Source organism: Corylus avellana, chromosome 4 (genome assembly GCF_965113065.1).
Source record: "Corylus avellana chromosome 4, dhCorAvel1.hap1.2, whole genome shotgun sequence".
Taxonomy (NCBI): Eukaryota; Viridiplantae; Streptophyta; class Magnoliopsida; order Fagales; family Betulaceae; genus Corylus; species Corylus avellana.
In genome coordinates, this window is record NC_142493.1 from 12191527 (window position 1) to 12211756 (window position 20230).

The window sequence follows — 20230 nt, forward strand, 5'->3', positions numbered from 1 at the left end:
AGTTATGCGCCATCTTATGCTAACCCGATAAATAGGGAAGTATAATCACTCTCAAACAATCAAATTAGAGGATAACAAACTAAATCCTACCAAATAGAGTCCAAGTACGTCTTCAGATCACCATATAACCTCTCTAGAGATTATCATGGGATCGCCACGTAACCTCTCCGAAGATTATCATGGGATCGCCTCGTAACTTCTCCGGAGATTATTGTGGGAAGATCCCCCACACAACAAACTGCACCTCGATCCTCTCAATAAACTCCATATTTTGAGGGAGTCAAGTGAGAGTCATTCTCCAACTCACTTTCCCAGCTACTCTATAAAAGGAGCATGCCCACCTCCACAAAACGGACGGTGAAATCTATCCTTACCTATTCTCAATTATTATTATTTCTTATTATCTATCTTACTCAAATTCTCACTCAGGCATCGGAGGTGACATGACAGCCACACCCCCCACTTCGCGATCTGTCACTACTGATCCGTTTTTACTCTTAGCAGGTTTTGGGATCGAGTTGCTACCAGGGTTGATAATTGTCTCAACAATTGATAAAATCAAATTAGGCATATTTAATTCTGATTTGATTTTATCAATTACAATCAATGCTAATATATTCCAATAATATCACAATATATTCTAACATTCCCCCTCAAACTCAAGGTGGAAGGTTCTAGAACCTTGAGTTTGATTTTCTTTTTTTTTTTTTTTGCTTCAAATGGCAACACTTGACGACAGTGACTGAAGGCTATCAGCGACGATGATCTGAGATGCGCCTTCAAAGCCAACTATGGGCCAAAAATAGAAAGCCAACTATGGTCTAAAATTAGCCTGACTTTTAAACAATACCACGAAGGTCGAGCCTGGGTTTTAAACAATACCTCAAAGGCCAAACAAAAGGAGAGCCAACTTTGGGCTAAAGTGAGAGCCAACTTTGGTCTGCAATGAGAGCCCACTGTGGGCTAAAATGACCTTGGTTTTAAACAATATGACAAAGGTCGAGAAAAAATAGGCCAACTTTGGGCCAATGGATAGGCAACTTGGCCTCTTTTGATTTTTTTTTTTTTTTTTGGTTTTCTTTTTTCAATTATATCCTACTCTCAGACTACATAAAATGGGATAAGGATTATCTTATTCCGTAACCAAATAGAACCAGGTATAACAAATAAACCAGGATATCATATTTCTAAACTAGAACAGGAATATCTGCATACTCGAATAAGTTAAATCAAAACCCATAACCAAACCCACTTATTCTTTTCCACAAAACAAACTTCCTGAAAATCTAGCATGAGATGAAGCCCTTAACGGTTGTGGCGACTTCGGTAGCAGCATCAGCGAGATGGCATTTTGCTGGACGGCACGACGACAATTGATGAGTTTGAATGGGGCACAGTGGCTATGAACGTTGCTGATTGGACCTTGTGCTGTTGTGGAGATGAGATCTGAAAAGTTTTTAGCGGAGAATTTGCTAGACAGGATGGCAGGGAAGACAATTGCCGCGGCGTGCATGTGCGACACAAAGGTTCACAGTGCTTGGTGGGATCTAACTGTGAGATTAAGTAGACGGTGGCTATCGGTGGCAAGTGGACTAGGAAGTATGAATGGCGGTACAACGCGTGGCGTTGGGCTGAGTTGAGTCGTGGAGGGCTAGAGTTGACATGGCAACTGCTGGGATGTGAGCAAGAACGGAAGTTGGTGGTTGACTGTGTACTCCCAAGAAGGACGGAAGCTGCAGTGTGCAAACATGGGAAGCAGCTGTGAGCTTCCCATGAAAAACATAAACCAAAATAAAGTCCACAGGACCATTTGGATCGATCTCTAGCGTAAGCCGGTGGCTCTGATACCATGAAGAAATTCATAATGTTATGAATATTAAATACGGAATAATAAAATAGGAAAATAAAATAAATAAACACAAAAGATTTTATGTGATTCGGTCTATGACCTACGTCAATAGATAAAGCCCTAAGGGTTACATTATGCTTTTATTGAATGAATAATTTTACAATACAAATTTTCCTTATTTATAGAGATGGGGAGATAATACAAAATGATATGATTGATAAAATCAAATTAGGTATATTTAATTCTGATTTGATTTTATCAATTACAATCAATACTAATATATTCTCATAATATCACAATATATTCTAACATAAAGTGAGTTGCAGATGAACTCTATGTGTTTCAACATCCTTACTAAACACCAAAATGTCACCAAAGAAGACTAAAATGAACTTTCTTAAATGTGGCTTGAAGAGCTGGTTCATCAAACTCTGAAAAGTTGAAGGAGCATTAGTCAAACCAAAGGGCATGACCAGAAATTCATAATGCCCCTCATGTGTTCTGAATGCTGTTTTGGGTATATCCTCCTCTACTACCCTTATCTAGTGGTAGCCAAATATTAAATCCAACTTAGAAAATTTTGTAGACCCCCAAAGTTCATGCCAAAACTCATCCACCATAGGAATAGGAAACCTGTCCATAATTGTCACTTTGTTGAGGGATCTATAATCCATGCACATTCTCTTAGTCGTAGCAGCCTTCCTTACTAGCAACACTGGAGATGAGAAGGGACTGGTGCTATTTCTAATGACACCAGATTTCAGCAGCTGCTTAACTATCTTCTCAATTTCTTCATTTTGATAAAAAGGATATCTGCAGGGCCTTACTGACACTGGCTGAATGCCCTGCTATAAAGGTATTGAGTGATCATGAGCTCTATTTGGTGGCAACCCAATAGGCTCCTTGAACACATCTTCAAACTCCTCCAAGATATCATCAAACAGCCCACCTTTTCCCTCCTGAACCATCTTTCCCTTCTATTCTTGCTTCCTTGCCTGAACCTCAGTATTGAGAAGTTGTAGCACAACTCCTTCACTGCCCTTCTTAAGCCTCTTAAATGACTTCCCATCCTCCAAATTTAATTGAGGACCCTGCCGCAATCCTTTTAACAAATACCTCATCTCACCATATTGAGACTCCATAGTCAGATGATCAAAGTCCCACAAAATTGGTCTTAACATTCTCAACCACTGTATACCTAAAACTGTAATACCCCAATAAAAACAATTGTTTTTATTAAAAGATTTTCTATAAAGAACACCAAAGGATATATATAAAATTCGGTTCTATAACAAAAGGCTGAAGCCCATACACATAACCAAGACTCCTAGAAGTTTTAAAGTAAAAACCCAAGTTCACTCATTTTTGACCGTATGTACACCTAGGGAACTGAACGTGCGCTCTTATCTTTAGTAGAGGACGTATGTGTAAGGACCACCGGACGTACACTCTTGTCTTTAATAGAAGACGTACGCGTGAGAACCACCAAATGTACACTCTTGTCTCAGTACTGGATGTACACCAAGGGACCACACCGAACATATGCTGCTTTTTGGAAAACCCTTGGACAATACCCCAGAATGTACGCTGAACCTTTTTACCCAATATGTAATAGTACCAGACGTACGCCCCTATAGTACCAAACGTCCGCGACTTTTCAGAATAGTTGGTGAGCACCTCCAGCTTTTCTCCTCTATAAATACCAACCCGCACCACTACTTTGAAGCCATCATCCCGCCCCAGGCTCTTTATAACCACCCATTGTGAGTTCTTTGTGAGTTTTGAGAATTGAGAGAAGGGAAGAAGAAAGCTTGTACTCTTGCCATTTTCCAAGGTAATCCCTCCATTCTTATCCTCTTGTTGCCGTCCTTAATGCCTTTCTGCATGTTTTGAGTTGTAATGGCATCATGATAAAGTTCTTGCGTTATTTCCTACAAAATCAAGAAAAGAGTTTTAATGTTTCTTTGATTTCTTATGTTGAGTTTTCTCATGTTGCATGTGTGCATTTTGTAACCTAGAAGGAGTCTTAGTAGCCTTTAGATTGCATGGGAGCCTTGAAACCTTGCTAGGAGCTTTTGGCCGAAATGCCTACTCACTGACTAGACGTACGGTCAGGAGGTCAGACATCCGCCTTAGCTCCATTTGCGCAACCTAGGTCTTAGTAACCCCTATATTAGGTTAACCTAGTATCCTACTCGTAAGGATCCTCTAGTACTATGTGTAACGGTGCGTTATTTTCCGTTATAGCAGGATTTAGCAATGTTGGAGAATTCAAGCGAGCGTGCGAGGTAAGTAAACGCTTAAGAACACTTTCCTTAAAGGGGGATATGTCAGTTGACTGACCATGCATATGATATGAGCATGTCTACTTTTCATAATTACTTGGTAACTATCTTAATTAATTGAGTTGATAAGATGCATCGTATGACATGATACACCAGTACGTGCGGTATAATGGCCATGGGCTTACTATATAGACTTCATTTTATGGTCAATTTGTGTGTGTTATATGGGCTTTGGATCCAATGGTTTCGTGACCAGGTGCAGCCAATCCCTAATGGCTTGGTCAGTACAAGACGGACATCATTAGTGTTGTGGGCCACCCGAGGTTGGACTCGATCGTGCAGCTAATGTTATGTACGGTAGCGTATAATGGTCGGGCCACTGGCATTGTATTACAGGTTCCTCGGGACAGCGCCAACCCAACTGAGAAGAGGTAATATCTGGGGTAGATCATACATGAAAGTTATGACCTATATAAAGCATTAGTTTTTCCTACATTAAAATACTTAGGCGATTGCCGCCGGGAGTACACCACTCTTTTTATTAACCAAACAATACTCAAAATGTGTATTAACGGAGACAACACATCTTTTTAAATGTTTACTAAAACTGCACCTTTTTTTTTTTTTTTTTTTTTTTTGGCTTAAATGGTCTCAATCATACCTAATTGTGAGGTTTACTTACTAAATCTTTAGACTTAAGCTGTTATTACTCTAATAGGAAGCCTGTCTCTAGAAGTCAAGAGTGGTACAAATGCCACTGCAGACTTTACCTTGTACTGGATTCTCATGCTGTTATCAGATTGGTCGTTTATTTTGATTAGTTGCTCCATGTCTTTCACCTTGAGATTTATACTTATCCATTTGTTGATTTAATAGTTTCTCAGATTTATTTTACCTTCCTATGCATTATCTCTAACAATGCTTAGATGGACGATTCCTTATTTAGCCACAAGTTTGTTTAACTGAGGTAATTACCAATATAACCCTACCAGGTTAGCCAAAGCTAATTTTGGGGGCATTACAAAAACAATATCACAACCAGCTAAGGGTAGAATATACAAATCCACCCTAAAGATATTCCCCTGCATTTTAAGGCTCAAATCTTCACTTCTCCATAGGCTACTGATTGTTTGACCATTTGCCACTTTTACCATGATAGAATCCTTGCTTAAGCTCACAATTTCAAGCATTGCAGCCAACTGAGCATCCACAAAATTGTGAGTACTCCCTGAATCTATAAGGATAATCACCTTCAAACCCTTTAAGATTCCCACAATTCTCGTGGTTTTAGGATTCGGGGTGCCTGAAATTGCATTCAGAGATATTTTAGGTTCTTCATCCAGAAAAAAATTTCCCTAGATCCTCCTCTTCATTGCCAATATCAATCACCTCAATAACCTCTTTCTGCCCTACAACCTCCTCAATCAAAAATAGCTTTAGGCACAGCACACACATGCCCTCTACTCCATTTAGCATCACACGAGTAACATAAGCCTTTTCTCCTCCTTTCATCCATTTGAACAGGAGAGATCTTTTGAACTGGTACTACTGCTTTAGGATTGTCATTAACAAAACTTTTTGGCTGATTGTTCCCTCCAAAACCCCCTTGATTCTGTCTAGGTAAATTATACAACTTCACTCTATTTCCATAAGAGTTTCCACCCTTATTGAATCTAGAACTATATTCATTTCCCACTCCCTGATTCCTCCAAACAGATTTCCCTGACTTGATGCTATTCATAAGACATTCCTCTTGAATTCTTGCCAGGGCATAGGCATCATTCAATGTTTTGGGATTAAACATCCTTACTGGCAGCCTAATATCATCTCTCAATCCTCCCCAGAACATACTTAATTTATGAGAATCTATCAACCTCAAACTGAGTTTTATACTCCTCCAAGGAACCATTTTGTTTAAGTTTAGATAAGGTCTCCATAGGGTCATCATATGAACCCTTACCAAATCTAACCTGAATAGCTACCAAAAATTCATTCCAACTAGACAAATTATGAGTACTATGCAAAGCTTGAAACTAGGATAAGGCTTTACCTTCCATGTGTAATGCAGTGATCCTCAATTTCTGTGCCTCTTGAATTTCATAGAAATCAAAAAGCTGTTTTGCTCTATAACACCATGAATCTGGATCCTCACCATTGAAAGTTAGAAATTCCAACCTAAGAGCCTTGGTGTAAATCCCTTCCGCACTTGTTGATTCCTCTCCTAGGTGTCTTCCCCACTGATGAGCAGCAATATAGCCAGGAACTACATTCACTTCCTCTACATTCTGATGGATAGGTTCTTTCTGATTGCCTAAAGCTGTAGCCATTCCCACCAACTGATCCACTTTTGCTTCCAGTCCAGCCTTAGCTTCACAAATATCCCTCATATCCTTCCTTATCTCCAACAGATCAAGTTGGACTTTTTTTAGCTACCTGGCTTGTTCGGATTGTGCTTCTTCTACCATTGTTCCTCTAGTTCTCATGAAGACTAAAGGAAAAAGAAAAAGAAAAAGAAAAAAAAAAAGAATTAAAAAAAAAAAAAGGACTAAATGGATCAAGAGCTTTGATACCACTTGTTACAGTGCTGATATGGTACATTGTAATGAGTTAAGCAAGAGAAGAAAGAAAGAAGAAAAAGAGAGAGAAAGAATGAATGATTATTATTGAATAACTTCGAGTGTTACTCAACCTCTTAGCATTTCGTGGATGCCAACCTCCAAGTTCATTGACGAACTACGTACAAATCAACAAGATACCGATTACATTGCAAAAGAACCTACTTATAGCCCTTTCTGACTTAACAAGCTAACCATTAACTCAACTGATTACAACCAATTAACAGAATAACATAACTCTAACTGGATAGCTAGCCATATGCGGCAGCTTCCTTACAAGGCAAACAACTAGTCTGTTTAATACCCTTGCATCTCCAGGTGGACGCATATCAACTGCCACCTCATCATCTTGCACAGCAGCTGCCACCTCAACCTCCATGCACAGCGTGTTAACACAAATCCAAAAAAACGAAATTCATAGGAAAAAAAAACTTATCAACTTGCACTAATACATCTTCTACTACCCCTCTTGGTATACAAACAGATCGGTGGGCAAGTTGAAGAACAATTTTGGTGGGTTTTAGCTCACCAAGACCCAATTGTTCATAAACTGAGTAAGTTAATACATTGACACTAGCCCCTAAGGCAAGCAATGCTTTATCAATCTTAGAATTACCAATGATGCACAGTGATGCAGAGCGATGTCGTGGGTCACAAAGATAAACAACGAAAAAGAAACCATAAGAAAGCTGAGACCAACACGCACCGTTTAAACGTACAATACGTGTACCTGAGACCGGATTACTGGAGTTGACCAAATTTGCGAAGCGACAAAGTCCAAAACGCTGAGGCTGAGGCTGAGCTGACCAAAACGAGTCGTCGTTTAATGAAATCTGACCAACGAAAACGGCACAATTGAAATTGGCTGATTGGTTCAAAAAGCAGAGAGTTTCTTCCACAAGCTTTTCCATGGAAGGTGAAGAATTTCAGAATCAGAAAGAAAAAGATGGGTTTTTTCTTTGACTGCTCGGTTTTTGCTTGAATTGTCTGCTACCGTTGATCTCGTCGCCTTCACAAATGCTCGCCCGACTCCTCTTCTTCTTCAGAAACAGACCCCAACTCCTCCCACTACTCCCCTCAACCCTTAAAACGCTAACCACCACCGCCGCCACCACCACCACCACCGATGATGCAGCTCCAAACGACGCCGTCTCCACCAACCCCAAAGACGACTACTTCGCGGCCATCCACCACGTGTCAAACATCGTACGGCGCGATTTCTACCTGGAGCGCACCCTCAACAAGCTCCGCCTCCACGTCACCTCCGAGCTCGTCTTCCGCGTGCTCCGCGCTTGCTCATCGTCGCCCACCGAGTGCCATCGCTTCTTCAACTGGGCCCGGACCCAGCCCAACTACCGGCCCACCACCGTCGAGTTCGAGGAGCTCATCCAAACCCTTGCCCGCTCCCGGAAATACGAGACCATGTGGAAGCTCCTCCACCAGATGAAATCCCTCTCCCTCTCCCCTTCCCCCGATACGCTGTCGTTCCTCATCGAACAGTACGGCAAGCACGGCCTTGTAGACAACGCCGTCGAGATCTTCAACAAGTGTGAGAAATCTCTCAACTGTCCCCAAACCCTCGAGCTCTACAACGCCCTCCTCTTCTCTCTCTGCGAATCCAAGCTCTTCAATGGCGCCTATGCCCTCATCCGCCGCATGGTACGCAAAGGCCTCGTCCCCAACAAGCGCACCTACGCCATTCTCGTGAACGCCTGGTGCTCCGCCGGAAAAATGAGAGAGGCGCAGGAATTTCTTGCCGAAATGAGCCGGAAAGGCTTCAATCCCCCGGTTCGCGGCCGCGATCTCCTTATCGAAGGCCTGTTGAACGCCGGATATCTCGAGTGCGCCAAGGGAATGGTCACGAAAATGGCGAAGCAAGGCTTCGTGCCCGATGTGGCAACCTTCAATTTGCTGACCGAATCGATATGTAAGACCGGCGAGGTCGAATTCTGCTTAAATCTGTACAATGCGGTGCGTGGGTCGGGACTTTCGCCGGACATCAATACCTACAAGATTCTGATACCGGCGGTGTCGAAGGCGGGGAGGGTAGACGAGGCGTTTAGGCTGTTGAACGATGCTGTGGAGTACGGGCATAAGCCGTTTCCGAGCTTGTACGCGCCGGTGATGAAGGCCATGTGTAGGAATGGCCAGTTCGACGATGCATTTTGCTTCTTTAGCGATATGAAGGCAAAGGGGCACCCGCCGAATAGGCCGGTGTATACTATGTTGATAACGATGTGTGGAAGGGGGGGGAGGTTCGTGGAGGCTGCTAATTATTTGGTGGAGATGACGGAGCTGGGTTTGGCGCCGATTTCGCGGTGCTTCGACATGGTTACTGATGGGTTGAAGAATTGTGGGAAGCATGATCTGGCACAGAGGATTGAGCAGTTGGAAGTTAATATCCGAGGCGTTTGATTGATGGCGGAATATTGAATGTTAGCTGAGGCTGTAATTCTTGTTTTGTCTGTGGTGAAGCATGATGAGTATTTGTGGGCATTGAAGGCTGTAATTCTTTTCTCAGAAGTCACTATATGCTTTAGCTGAGGCTGAGATGATTGATTATGACTCTAGTATGAAATGGTGAGCATTGCTGGAAATCTAGTTTGATGTTTGTTTATTTTATTATCTTATGTGCCATTTGCCATTTGCCATTTGCCATAACATAACTAGTTCTACCTTTCAAATTAGGTTTACACTATGGTGGACAGTGTGCTTCTTTTTTCTTTTTCTTTTTTGAGTTCTTTTAACTTTTGTAGCGCCTATTCTTTTATACTTTTTGTTATTTATTTTTTAGTAATGCTAAAAACCACACCCCATCCTGACGTGACAGTGTCCACTGGCTTTAGATTAGCCCTTGTAAAAAAAAAAATTTATCGACTGATGGGCACTTTCACGTCAGCACAATGGGACGGCGATGAAGTTTTTAGCATTTCTCATATTCTTTCCCAAGTGCTTTGCCTGTTTTTTAAGTAATTGATTTGGGTAGTAAATTGACTTAGATTCAGCTTTTCAAGGTTGGAGCTTATTTTTCTAGGAGTGTAGAGAGTAGAGAGAGATGCTCAAGGCAAACACCCTGGAATCTCTTGGCATCATACTCGACAAGCTTTAAAGTGCAGCTGTGCTCTCTACTTGCATAGCTTGTTTTGTCTAAGTAGGACTTGGAGGAAAATAGTAATTCAAAATCCAAACCTTTCCAAACCTGTGATTACCGCTCACATTATTGTGACATGCTCTTTATTACTCCCACTACATAGAACAAGAGCTGACATGTCAAATAAAAGCACTAAGATGTCAAATTACTATATTAGTCCATTTATGTAGTGGCCCTAGTGGGTAAGGCCATCTCAAAATTGAAGCAAAAGATACTAAGATGCCAAGCACTCGCTTGGCATGAAAAAACAGGTACCGTATTGGGGTGAAAAAAATAAAAAACACATCAAATACTTTTTTAAGGTACCAGCATTTGGACAATTGGCTTTTTCATACATGTGGCGGGATGTATGGAAGCCTGGACTTTGATGATGTGAGTATTTGTATAATGGTTTCCTAATGTGTAATCTTTGGAATGAGAATACTATTTTGTCTATGAAGAGTAGGTTCTTTTCTGTTATGAGGTAATTTGTTTCTCGATCTAGTCTTAGTTCTTCATGTCATCTGCAATTAAGAAATGAATTGTTGCTTCTCTTATGTGTCTATTCTTGATAATACATTATCAAAAAATAAAAATGTGTTTGTTCTTGATAATGATTTCGTGATGTTTACTAATCTTTTACATGATGCCATCTTTGTTTTGCAGTGGGATTATGAAATCAGCAGTGGGCGACCATCAAGAGCAGATTGGAGGTTCAGACCATACTATTGAGTTTTGGTATCGGAGAGCTTGGTATTGCTTCTCAATCTTTTAGGGATGTGGACAAAATGCTTTGCAGTCTTTGTTAATTGAATCACTTAATTTTTGTTTAGAATGTTGAAGTTGAAGTTGACCTATTACAATGGGAGTATGGATTTGTGTGTGTCAAACTTCTTGATTTTATTGATACTTGGCTTGCACAATAAACCTTTCAATAAGTTATGTTTCCATGAACATAGAAAGTTGGTCCTCAAGTTTTGAACTATTGTCTTATAATCAGTGGTAACTTGTCGCATAGTGCTTCCTTGCTCACTGATTACTTTGTTTCAATTTTGTTTGCTCCATTATGGCTGAAGTCTGAAGACAATGTAGAATCCAATGAACACTTACAAGAGAAAATGTCTTTGAAGCATATTCATTAAAAAAAAAAAAAATTGTCTTTGAAGCATGGTAATGAATTTCATATCAAGTATGTAGTGGGTAAGGCCATATCAAATTTGAAGCAAAAGTTCTTTTATTTTGACATTGCTAGATTGTTATGTCCTTGTTATTCTCCCCCTTTTTTTATTTTTATTTTTTATAATTTAAACAGGTTTGTTTATTTTGCTAACTTACTAATTTGTTTTGTTGCAAGATATGGGTTTCAGCTTCTTTGACCAAGTGATTAAACCAACTGGTTTGTTTGAATGGAAGCTCTCTTATTTGTAGATAAATGTTACAACATTTTGAGTCTATAGTTGGCTGGTGAATTTCTTGCCCAACTCCAAATGATACTACTGTTACCAAGGGAAGACATCATTGTCATGACACAACCGTAAGGCAATTAACCACAAAATTATTCAAGAAATTCTAGTTATTTCTGTACAATTCCTCAACACAAAATGTTTGATAATAATTACATCAAAATGCATTCACCTTGGAATAAGTATATACAATATTTTGTCTTAAAAGTTTGGTGCTCATGTTACACAATTTCATATATGTGGCAGAAATAAATGAATGTGCGACACCCGAATCAAACAAGGTGCAAGGTCTGAATGTAATTCATAGTGATCAAAAACTGCTTCGATGGATACAATATTTAAGGCATCGATCACTTCTTCTGAATGCAATCAGCATGTGCCTCCTTGACCATCATAGTGATCAAAAATCCAGTTATAAATCATTGAATTTACAACTTGATACTACTCCTTCAACAGTCCTCAAAGCAAAATGCTCTGATATCAACTACCCCAAAGTATCAAGGGCAAGAAATAGCGCCATCACAATAACCACAACATAACATCAACACACCAGAGATCATAATCTTGCAGCTAAACATCTAAACATAATACAACACTTGACACATGGATTGAGCTGATAAACTGACATCTATATTATAAAAGTTTACATCATATCTTTACATAAAAAAATACACTAGTTAAACAAAGTGTCACGGGCGGCACAATGCCAAATACATCTTAAGTGTATTTACACTACAAAAATGATGTACAATAAAAGATAGACTAATGGAACTAGTCTAACAAAACACAAAGTATCCATAGCCTCAATCATAATAACCCAAGTATAAGGCTACTGGATCATCATCTTTTTTTGTGACACCTGCAACTACAGTTCTGCAAGCGGGTTATTTATTAACTGCAACTAACCATCAACCGCTACTAACTCTTGTTCGCTATCCACATACGCGGTTAGCAAAACAACGTTGTTTTGGACCTTTGGTATTAGGTTTAGTTTGGGTTTTTTCTTCTCCCATCTCAAATGTTTACATTTGAACAATTGCCATTTGTAACTTGTATGCTTGTATTTTCTTTGTTATTTTTAAGTTGGAATGTAGAATCAAAATATGAATTTCATTTGAAACACTAGAGCTTTAAAAAAAATAAAATAAAAAATAAAAAATAAAATCTCTAAAACAGACTCAATACACTAAAATTAAGCCCAAAATAATTTAAATATTCTCTAATAAAGGCCCAAAGAATGCCCAAAAGGCTCATTACTTGATATGCGGGTAACGGTTAATAACTGCAATAATTGCGCCGATAGCGCCTACTAACCGCATGATACGAATATAGATATGATTATCTGAAAGTGATAAATGCATAATGTAAATGCAGATATGGTTATTGTCAATAACCACATTTGCATTCGTATGTACAACGCTACCTGCAACAGCATCATATATGCAATTGTGGAGTTACCACAATAATATGGGTGGATATGAGTTCACAATCTCAATAAGTAATAAAATCATTGACATTCATCAATGAGTTGAGTTTTATAAAGTTTTCTGGAATAAGTTTACAATAGCAGGTACAATAGGTTCTACAGTTTATCAAAGCAAACTATAGCTGATAAAGTAAATATTGTAGAGAAATAAGTCTTTACATTGTATTACCTTAACTGCAAATATATATATATATATATATATATATATATATATATATATATATATATAAAAGCCATTATGCATTCCATATCCCACTATGGGAAACACATGCATATGAACATATCTAAGCAAGAAACAAATCATAAACATCAAATACAAAACATGTATCTTATGTAATGCATTCATTCTCATTTCCATTCTTTCTCATGTCTCTCTGAGAACTTGTTCCCGACGGCTTCTTAAGGACTTGTCATTTGCTTAACTTTCATACTTTTTATCTAGGGTAGGGACTTTCCTTTCCGCACTAAGAGCTTGCTCAATCTGAAACCAAAAGGACTTTCCTTTCCTTTCCAATACATGGAAAATATGGGGTATATGTTCTTACCTTTGATCAAAGAGTGAAAATCCAAGATCCAACCCAAGAATTTTCAACCCAAAGCTTAGAAATTAAAATAGAAACCTTCTCCAAGCTTCAAAACCTCAACAATGGACAATACCCACTAAGAAGGACGTGAGAGGGTCAGAGAGAGGAGAGAAAAGGCGAGAAATGCATTTCGTTAGATGAAAATCGTGCCATCACGTCTCGTTTGGATGAGTAAGTGACTCGTACGAATGATAAGGAGCCTTGTGTGTAAACTCGTTCATACGTAACTACGAACAAACCGCTATGTCAACGCCTCGATGATGGCTCGTCTGACCCAATTGCTCACGGGCAACACTGACTAACCCTCGTGTAAAGCCTCGTATGAATGCTACTCGTATGAATGCTACTCGTCCAATCCCTGTGTGCAACTCGTTCGAACAACATAGCGGATTAGTCATTTTATCTTAACCTCGTATGCAGCTCATTTGAATGCCAATTGCGAACGAGAACACTAGGCCACTCAATTGATAGTTCGTCCAAACGCCTAGCAGAAGAGCACACTGAACAATGTTTTTCACCATCTTTTCTTAAGTACAAATTCATTCATAGTGTTTCGGGCTACCAACTAAACAACTTTCCCAATTTTTTCTTGAGTGCTACACCTTCGAAGCGATTGGCTTTTCACTCTATTCTCTTTTTATTTTCAAATGATAGAAGCCACAAATTTCTATCATACTCACATCAAACTCTAAGTCTCTAATTACCACCAATTGCCCTATCTCCAAATTTCACCTCTACACCATTTATTCTAATGATTGAGTTTTCCTTCAACCTAATAATTGAGTCCCCAAGAGGTAGCTCAATCGGCTGGGACCACACCTAATGAAGTGGAGGTTACTAGTTCGAATCCCCCTCCTCCCTCTTGTGTGGACATGTCAAGAAAAAAAAAAAAAACACCTAATGTATAATAATGACATGTGTCTCTTAATATATATATATATATATATATATAAGCCGAGTTTTGACATAAATAGTGCTTAGAATTGCGACACGTGTTCATATTTTTTTTAATATCTATACTTTTTTTTTTCTTTGTCTTAACTCTCTCTCCCATCAGCGTACGTCTCTCTCTGTCTCTCTCTCTATCTCCACTTAAATCTCTCTTTCCCATGATTTATGTTTGAACTAGTTTCTTCTTCTTTTATTTTATTTTTTTGGTCTTTGTCTTTTTCTTAACTCTTTCTCACATACGTGTCTCTCTCTCTCTCTCTCTCTCTCTCTCTCCCCACTTACATGTCTTAAATCTCTCTCTCTCCCATGATTTATGTTTGAACCGGTTTTTTTTTTTTTGTCTTTGTCTTAACTCTCTCTCCCATCAACGTACTTATCTCTCTCTTTCTCTCTCTATCTCCACTTAAATCTCTTAAATCTCTCTCTCCCATGATTTATGTTTGAACCTTTTTTTTTTTTTTTTTGGTCTGAACCGTTTGGGTTTGCAAATATGGTTTAATTAAATTTATGTCTGAACCATTTTCCTTTTAATGGGGGAGAGATACACCTCAACAAGTGTGGTTTAATATGGTTTAATACTACTTCCTTGCAAAATTCAAAACTCTATTTTTTTATTTTTTTATTTTTATTTTTTTTTGGCATGCCTCCTACCATTTACAAGTTACAACATCCAAATCACTCTCTCCCCGTATTTGTCTTTTAGTGCCTTTCAACATTCAAAACTCTCTTTTTTGTGCACGTCTTTCAGATTTTACAACATCTAAATCTCTCCGCTTCATGTTAGTGTGTTTTTGTTTGACTTCTATTTTGTAATTGAGTATTATTTGTATTCAATAATAGCACAACCCTCTGAAAAAAAAAAAAAAAAATTGTGATTGTTTATTTACTGTATTTGCATGTTCATTTCTTTTTTACTAGTCTATATGTGTATGTATTTTCTTTAATAAAAATTGTAATTTCAGAATTAAAATAATTTTTTAATATATTCTATTGTGCTAATGGAAGGTTATATTGTGTTTTTATTTGACTTTTGTGTCTTTGTATTGTGAATGTATTGTTAATCTAGATTAACGATTTAACTGTATTTTCTTTTTGCCAGTTTTAGTTTGGGTGGTGGAAGTATCTCTAGGCAAGTTAGGGATTGCAACAACATTCAACCAACGGATTCAATTGGTCAAAGTATGACAAATAATAGGAATGAAATGGAAAATGAGAGACCTTCACAACATAAACGACATAAAACAAATCGAGGAGTTATTAGTGTGGATAATGGAAGTGGCTCTAGCCAAGTTAGGGATTTCAACTGCATTCAACCAACATATTCAACTGGTCAAAGTATGACAAAAGGTGGATTCAGCTATGGTTCAGGCATAGAAGATATTCCAAGTAAATGACTTAACTAAATTTATTTTATAAAAAATATAAAAAGTTTAGAACAACGTTAAATTTAATCCAACATTTCTTTCTTTTTTTACTTCTATTTCATAAAGAGAAATTTGTTGAACCTTGGAGTTTTGGTGAACCATCATGTGTATGTGAATATTGTGGTGCGATAGTATGGTATGAAGAAAGAGCAACAAAATCTAGGAAGCCTCCTAATCCTAAATTTTCTCTATGTTGTAAGGAAGGTCAAATCAAGTTGCCTTTGCTTAAAAAACCACATGTTATTCTTGAAGACTTGCTAAATCCTGCTGGTGGGCAGCGTTCAAAAAACTTTAAGGCACAAATAAAAAGTTATAATTCTATGTTTGCTATGACATCAATGGGTGGGAATGTGGATAATAGAATTAACAATGGAAGAGGTCATTATATTTTTCGCCTTAATGGTCAAAACCACCATAGAATTGGATCATTACTCCCAGGTGACGGCTTGAACCTGTGTTTTGCGCAGTTATATTTTTATGACACTGAAAATGAAGTTTCGAATAGAATGAATTCCTTGAATCACTCTGACAATAACCTTGATCGATCTATTGTTGATGTCCTGGTCCAAATGTTAAATGAATCAAATGTATTGGTGAAGATCTTTCGTATGGCTAGAGATCGTTTTAGAGGAGATAATGTCCACCACTTAAGATTACATATTATTGAATCATGATCAACTGATAGAAGAGAGCACAATCTTCCCACATGTTCTAAAATTGCTGTAATTATCGTCGATGACATTGGTGTTGAGAATGCACACCATGATGTTATTGTGGATTACAAAGAAAGTGGATTACAGAGGATCAGCAAGTTGCATCCATCATATATGGCATTGCAGGATCCTCTTCTATTTCCATATGGAAAGGGTGGATTTAGGCTTGGCATTTTACATAGAAGTGTTAATGGAACTAGACATAACACAAACAATTATGTAAACATGAGGGAGTATTATGCATACCGATTGCAAGAACGTCAAGGTGAAGGAAATACTTTGATATATGGTGGCTACTTATTTCAGCAGTTTGTTGTTGATGCAAACACATGTATTGAAGGAATGCGGCTTATGTGGGTAGGACGTAACCAAAGGGCATTGAGGATTGAATTGTATAGTGGATTGAGGGATGCAATTATAAGGGGTGATACCACCCCTGCATCTATTGGGAAAAGAATTGTTTTGCCTTCGACTTTCACGGGAAGCCCAATATATATGATTGAGAATTATCAAGATGCAATGGCAATTTGTAGATGGGCAGGCTATCCTGATTTATTTGTTACTTTCACTTGCAATACAAAATGGCTGGAGATTGAAAGCTTTCTATCTATGAATCCTGGTCAGAAACCTGAGGATCGACTTGATATACTTGCAAGAGTCTTTAAGATCAAGCTCGATTAACTATTATATGACTTAAAGCATAGCCGACACTTTGGGAGATTACTGGCTGGTATTCTAAACTAACCATTTTTGTTATTCTACTTTTTAATTTTTATACGCAACATAACTATTGAATACCAAAAGAGAGGATTGCCTCATGCTCATATATTGCTTTTTCTACATCCTGAGGACAAACATCCAACACTAGTAGAAATAGATAGGATAATCTCAGCAGAAGTTCCAGATTTGAACAAAGATCTTTAAGCTTATGATGTTGTCAAACAATTTATGGTACATGGTCCTTGCGGCTCTATAAATCCAAAATCAAGTTGTATGATTGGCAACAAATGCAGCAAGCATTTTCCGAAGAGATTTTACTCTGAAACTACGATTGATGAAGATGGCTTTCCAATGTATAAAAGGAGGAACAATTGAAGATTTGTTGAAAAAAAATGGGATGTAAACAAATCTCATAAGAAGCTGCATGTAATACCCATGTTACCACGGAAGTCTTAAGACGCTCTCTGCTAGGGTTTCGTCTCTAGCAAAGAGCGCCGTCGAAGGGGGACAACCCCTATTCTCCCCCTCCCCCCTCCTCCCCTTCATCCTCTTCTCCCCCCACCCTAGAGGTTAGGGGTGGGCACGGGTCGGGGCGGGGCGGGTATAGGCTTTTTTCCCTCCCGCCCCGCACCCTGCGGGTTTTGAATTTTTCAACCAGTCACCCGAGCAAAATTAACAATATCCGCGCGGGTTCGGGTTGTGCCGGGCAGGGCGGATCGATGCGGGTTGTGCGGGTTCTTCTCCTCCATTTTCGTCTCTTCTGCAGGTTTCTTGTCCTCCATTTTCAAACAAACCCTACATCAAAATACCAAGAAACAAACAAACACAACCCAACCCAACATCAAACCTATAAACAATGGAATAGAAAACCAAAGAATGATTAGATCTTAATGATAAAAGATATCTCTTGGTTCCCATTCATGAAAGAGGTCAAGAGAGAGAGAAAAACCTGGATCGTGGATCGTGGTCTATGGAGTGGAGGTGGGAGCGACGCAACAGCCAGTGATTTGAGGTGGAGCGGCGGTGCAGACGAGAGACGGAGAGACAACATACTAGAGAGAGCGAGCAAGAGAGCAAGAGAGATGGAGAGAGAGCAAGAGACGAGAGACTAAGAGAGGAAGGGAGGGAGAGACGGCGGCTGAAACTGAAAGAGAGATTGAGTTAGGAAATTAGGTTAGGGTTTTTTTAGTTTTATACTTGGGTGGGTAGGATCGGGGCGGGGCGGGTACCCGCATGAAATAAATCTCTATACCCGCAACCCGCCCCGCCCCGCACAGGTTGGAGAGATCCTACCCGAACCCGCAAAAATATACATAAAACCCGCTCGAGGCGGGGCGGGGCAGGTTTGTGGGTCGGGCAGGTTTTTGCCCAACCCTACTAGAGGTAGCCTATTTACTTGAAGTCCCTTGTGCTTCGAGCGTTTTCTTCCTCTCCCTCCTTCTCCACCCCTTTTATGATTTTAGGGTTTTTTTGGAGGCCGATCTTCCGCCCTTCTCCATCTACCGTGTCTATTGCTAGGTCGGGTTTAGCTCCGGTTCATGTCTTGCCCGATCGACCGCCTATCACCTGGTCCACCTCAACGCATGCTCCACCACCTTGCTACCTGGATCCGCCAATGTCCATCACACCTTTTGCACTGGATCCGTCTCTCCGGATGTGGTTTGATTTTGGTTCTCTCCGGCTGTTTTTTTATTTCGTTTCTGGTTGTTTTATTTCCTTTTCTTTATGTTTGCCTTTTGCTGTGTATTTTGGTGTGTTGTTTTTGTTGTCTTGCTTGTTTGTCACACTTTGTGGTTGATGCTCTTGGGGGATTCACTCAAACTCCGCCCAATTTTTTTTGTGTGTGACGCCGATCTCCTCCGCGCCTGCTCTGCTGCCCACCGTCCGCTGTCGGGTCTTTTCTCGTGTCCCCCAGCGATGAGCTCCAACGCCACCTTCTGTGTCGGTTTCCAACCAGCACGCGATCAACTTCCTTCCGGCTGCCATTTCCCGCTTAGTGTGATTCTCCAATTTTTTCCTTGTTCTGTTGGTTTCCATTTGTTGTTTGTCCGATTTTTTCTATTCTGTTTGTATTTCTGTTTTAGTCCCTTTATTTTCCTGTACGCTTTTATTTCCTGTTTTTGCTTATAATAAGGCTCTTTCCCCTCTCGATCTGCATGAATAATGCCCTCTGGGTTATTTGCTATGGTCCAGACCTTTGGGTTGTGGATGTGAATGTTATCCTGGCTTTCGGGTCAAGGAGAAAGAGTTTCGGTTGGGGGTTTGTCTACCCTCAGTTCCAAGGAATAAGCACTACCTATGCATTAGTTTGAGTCTATTTGACACAAATCTTTTTTTTAGTATGTTTATTAGTCATGGGTTAGTGGATTGGTTTTGAGTCTGGAATGTAATACGTCATCTGTGACGCTTGTAACCTCGTAGCTTTGACTATGGTTGCTTGTAAAAGCTTTATGTTTATGATAATTTCTATGAATAAGACTGATATGGATTCCCTTTCAAAAAAAAAAGAAAAAAATTGTGTCAAAATTGACAATCGATTTATAGTTCCTCACAATATTAACTTATTGGTGAAATATTAGTCACACATAAATGTTGATTGGTGCAATCGTTCAAGGTCTATCAAGTACTTATTCAAATATATAAATAAAGGACCTGATCGTGCAACTTTAATTCTTGAAGAAAATCTACATGTTGACGGATCTACTGGAATACAACAATTGACAGATATTGATGAAATAAAAGCATATTTAGATTGCAGATATGTGTCAGCTATAGAGGCATGTTGGAGAATCTTTCAAATTATCGAGAACCTGCAGTTGAGAGACTAAATTTTCATCTTGAAAATGAACAACTAGTCATGTTTGATGATTTAGATTAGTTAGATAATGTTTTGAATCAGCTGAATATTAGAAAGACTAACTTTACTGAATGGATGGAAACAAATGCTTTGTATGAAGAAGGGAGAGAATTGACTTATTCTGATTTCCCTTCCAAATGGGTTTGGCATAAC

At 39.1% G+C, this 20230-nt stretch overlaps 1 protein-coding gene and 1 pseudogene across 2 annotated transcripts; both read left to right on the plus strand.

The window, feature by feature from the left end:
* Positions 1–7623: 7623 nt before the first annotated feature.
* LOC132177684 (Pentatricopeptide repeat (PPR) superfamily protein) lies at positions 7624–11476 on the plus strand. 2 transcript variants are annotated; one of them, XM_059590111.2, is made up of 3 exons: positions 7624–9329; positions 10546–10632; positions 11234–11476. In XM_059590111.2, the coding sequence occupies exon 1, from the start codon at positions 7767–7769 to the stop codon at positions 9162–9164; it is 1398 nt and encodes a 465-aa protein (XP_059446094.2). In that variant the 5' UTR covers positions 7624–7766; the 3' UTR covers positions 9165–9329; positions 10546–10632; positions 11234–11476. The 2 variants fall into 2 exon arrangements, with proteins under 2 accessions (XP_059446094.2, XP_088371949.1); XM_088515823.1 differs by having other exon boundaries at positions 11247–11476.
* A 4089-nt stretch (positions 11477–15565) lies between these two features.
* LOC148586324 (uncharacterized) lies at positions 15566–17181 on the plus strand (annotated as a pseudogene).
* The last annotated feature ends 3049 nt before the right edge of the window (positions 17182–20230 follow it).

Bases quoted from the DNA above. Each gene is read 5' to 3' on its own strand.
- LOC132177684 (XM_059590111.2), top strand. From the start codon at position 7,767: ATGCTCGCCCGACTCCTCTTCTTCTTCAGAAACAGACCCCAACTCCTC.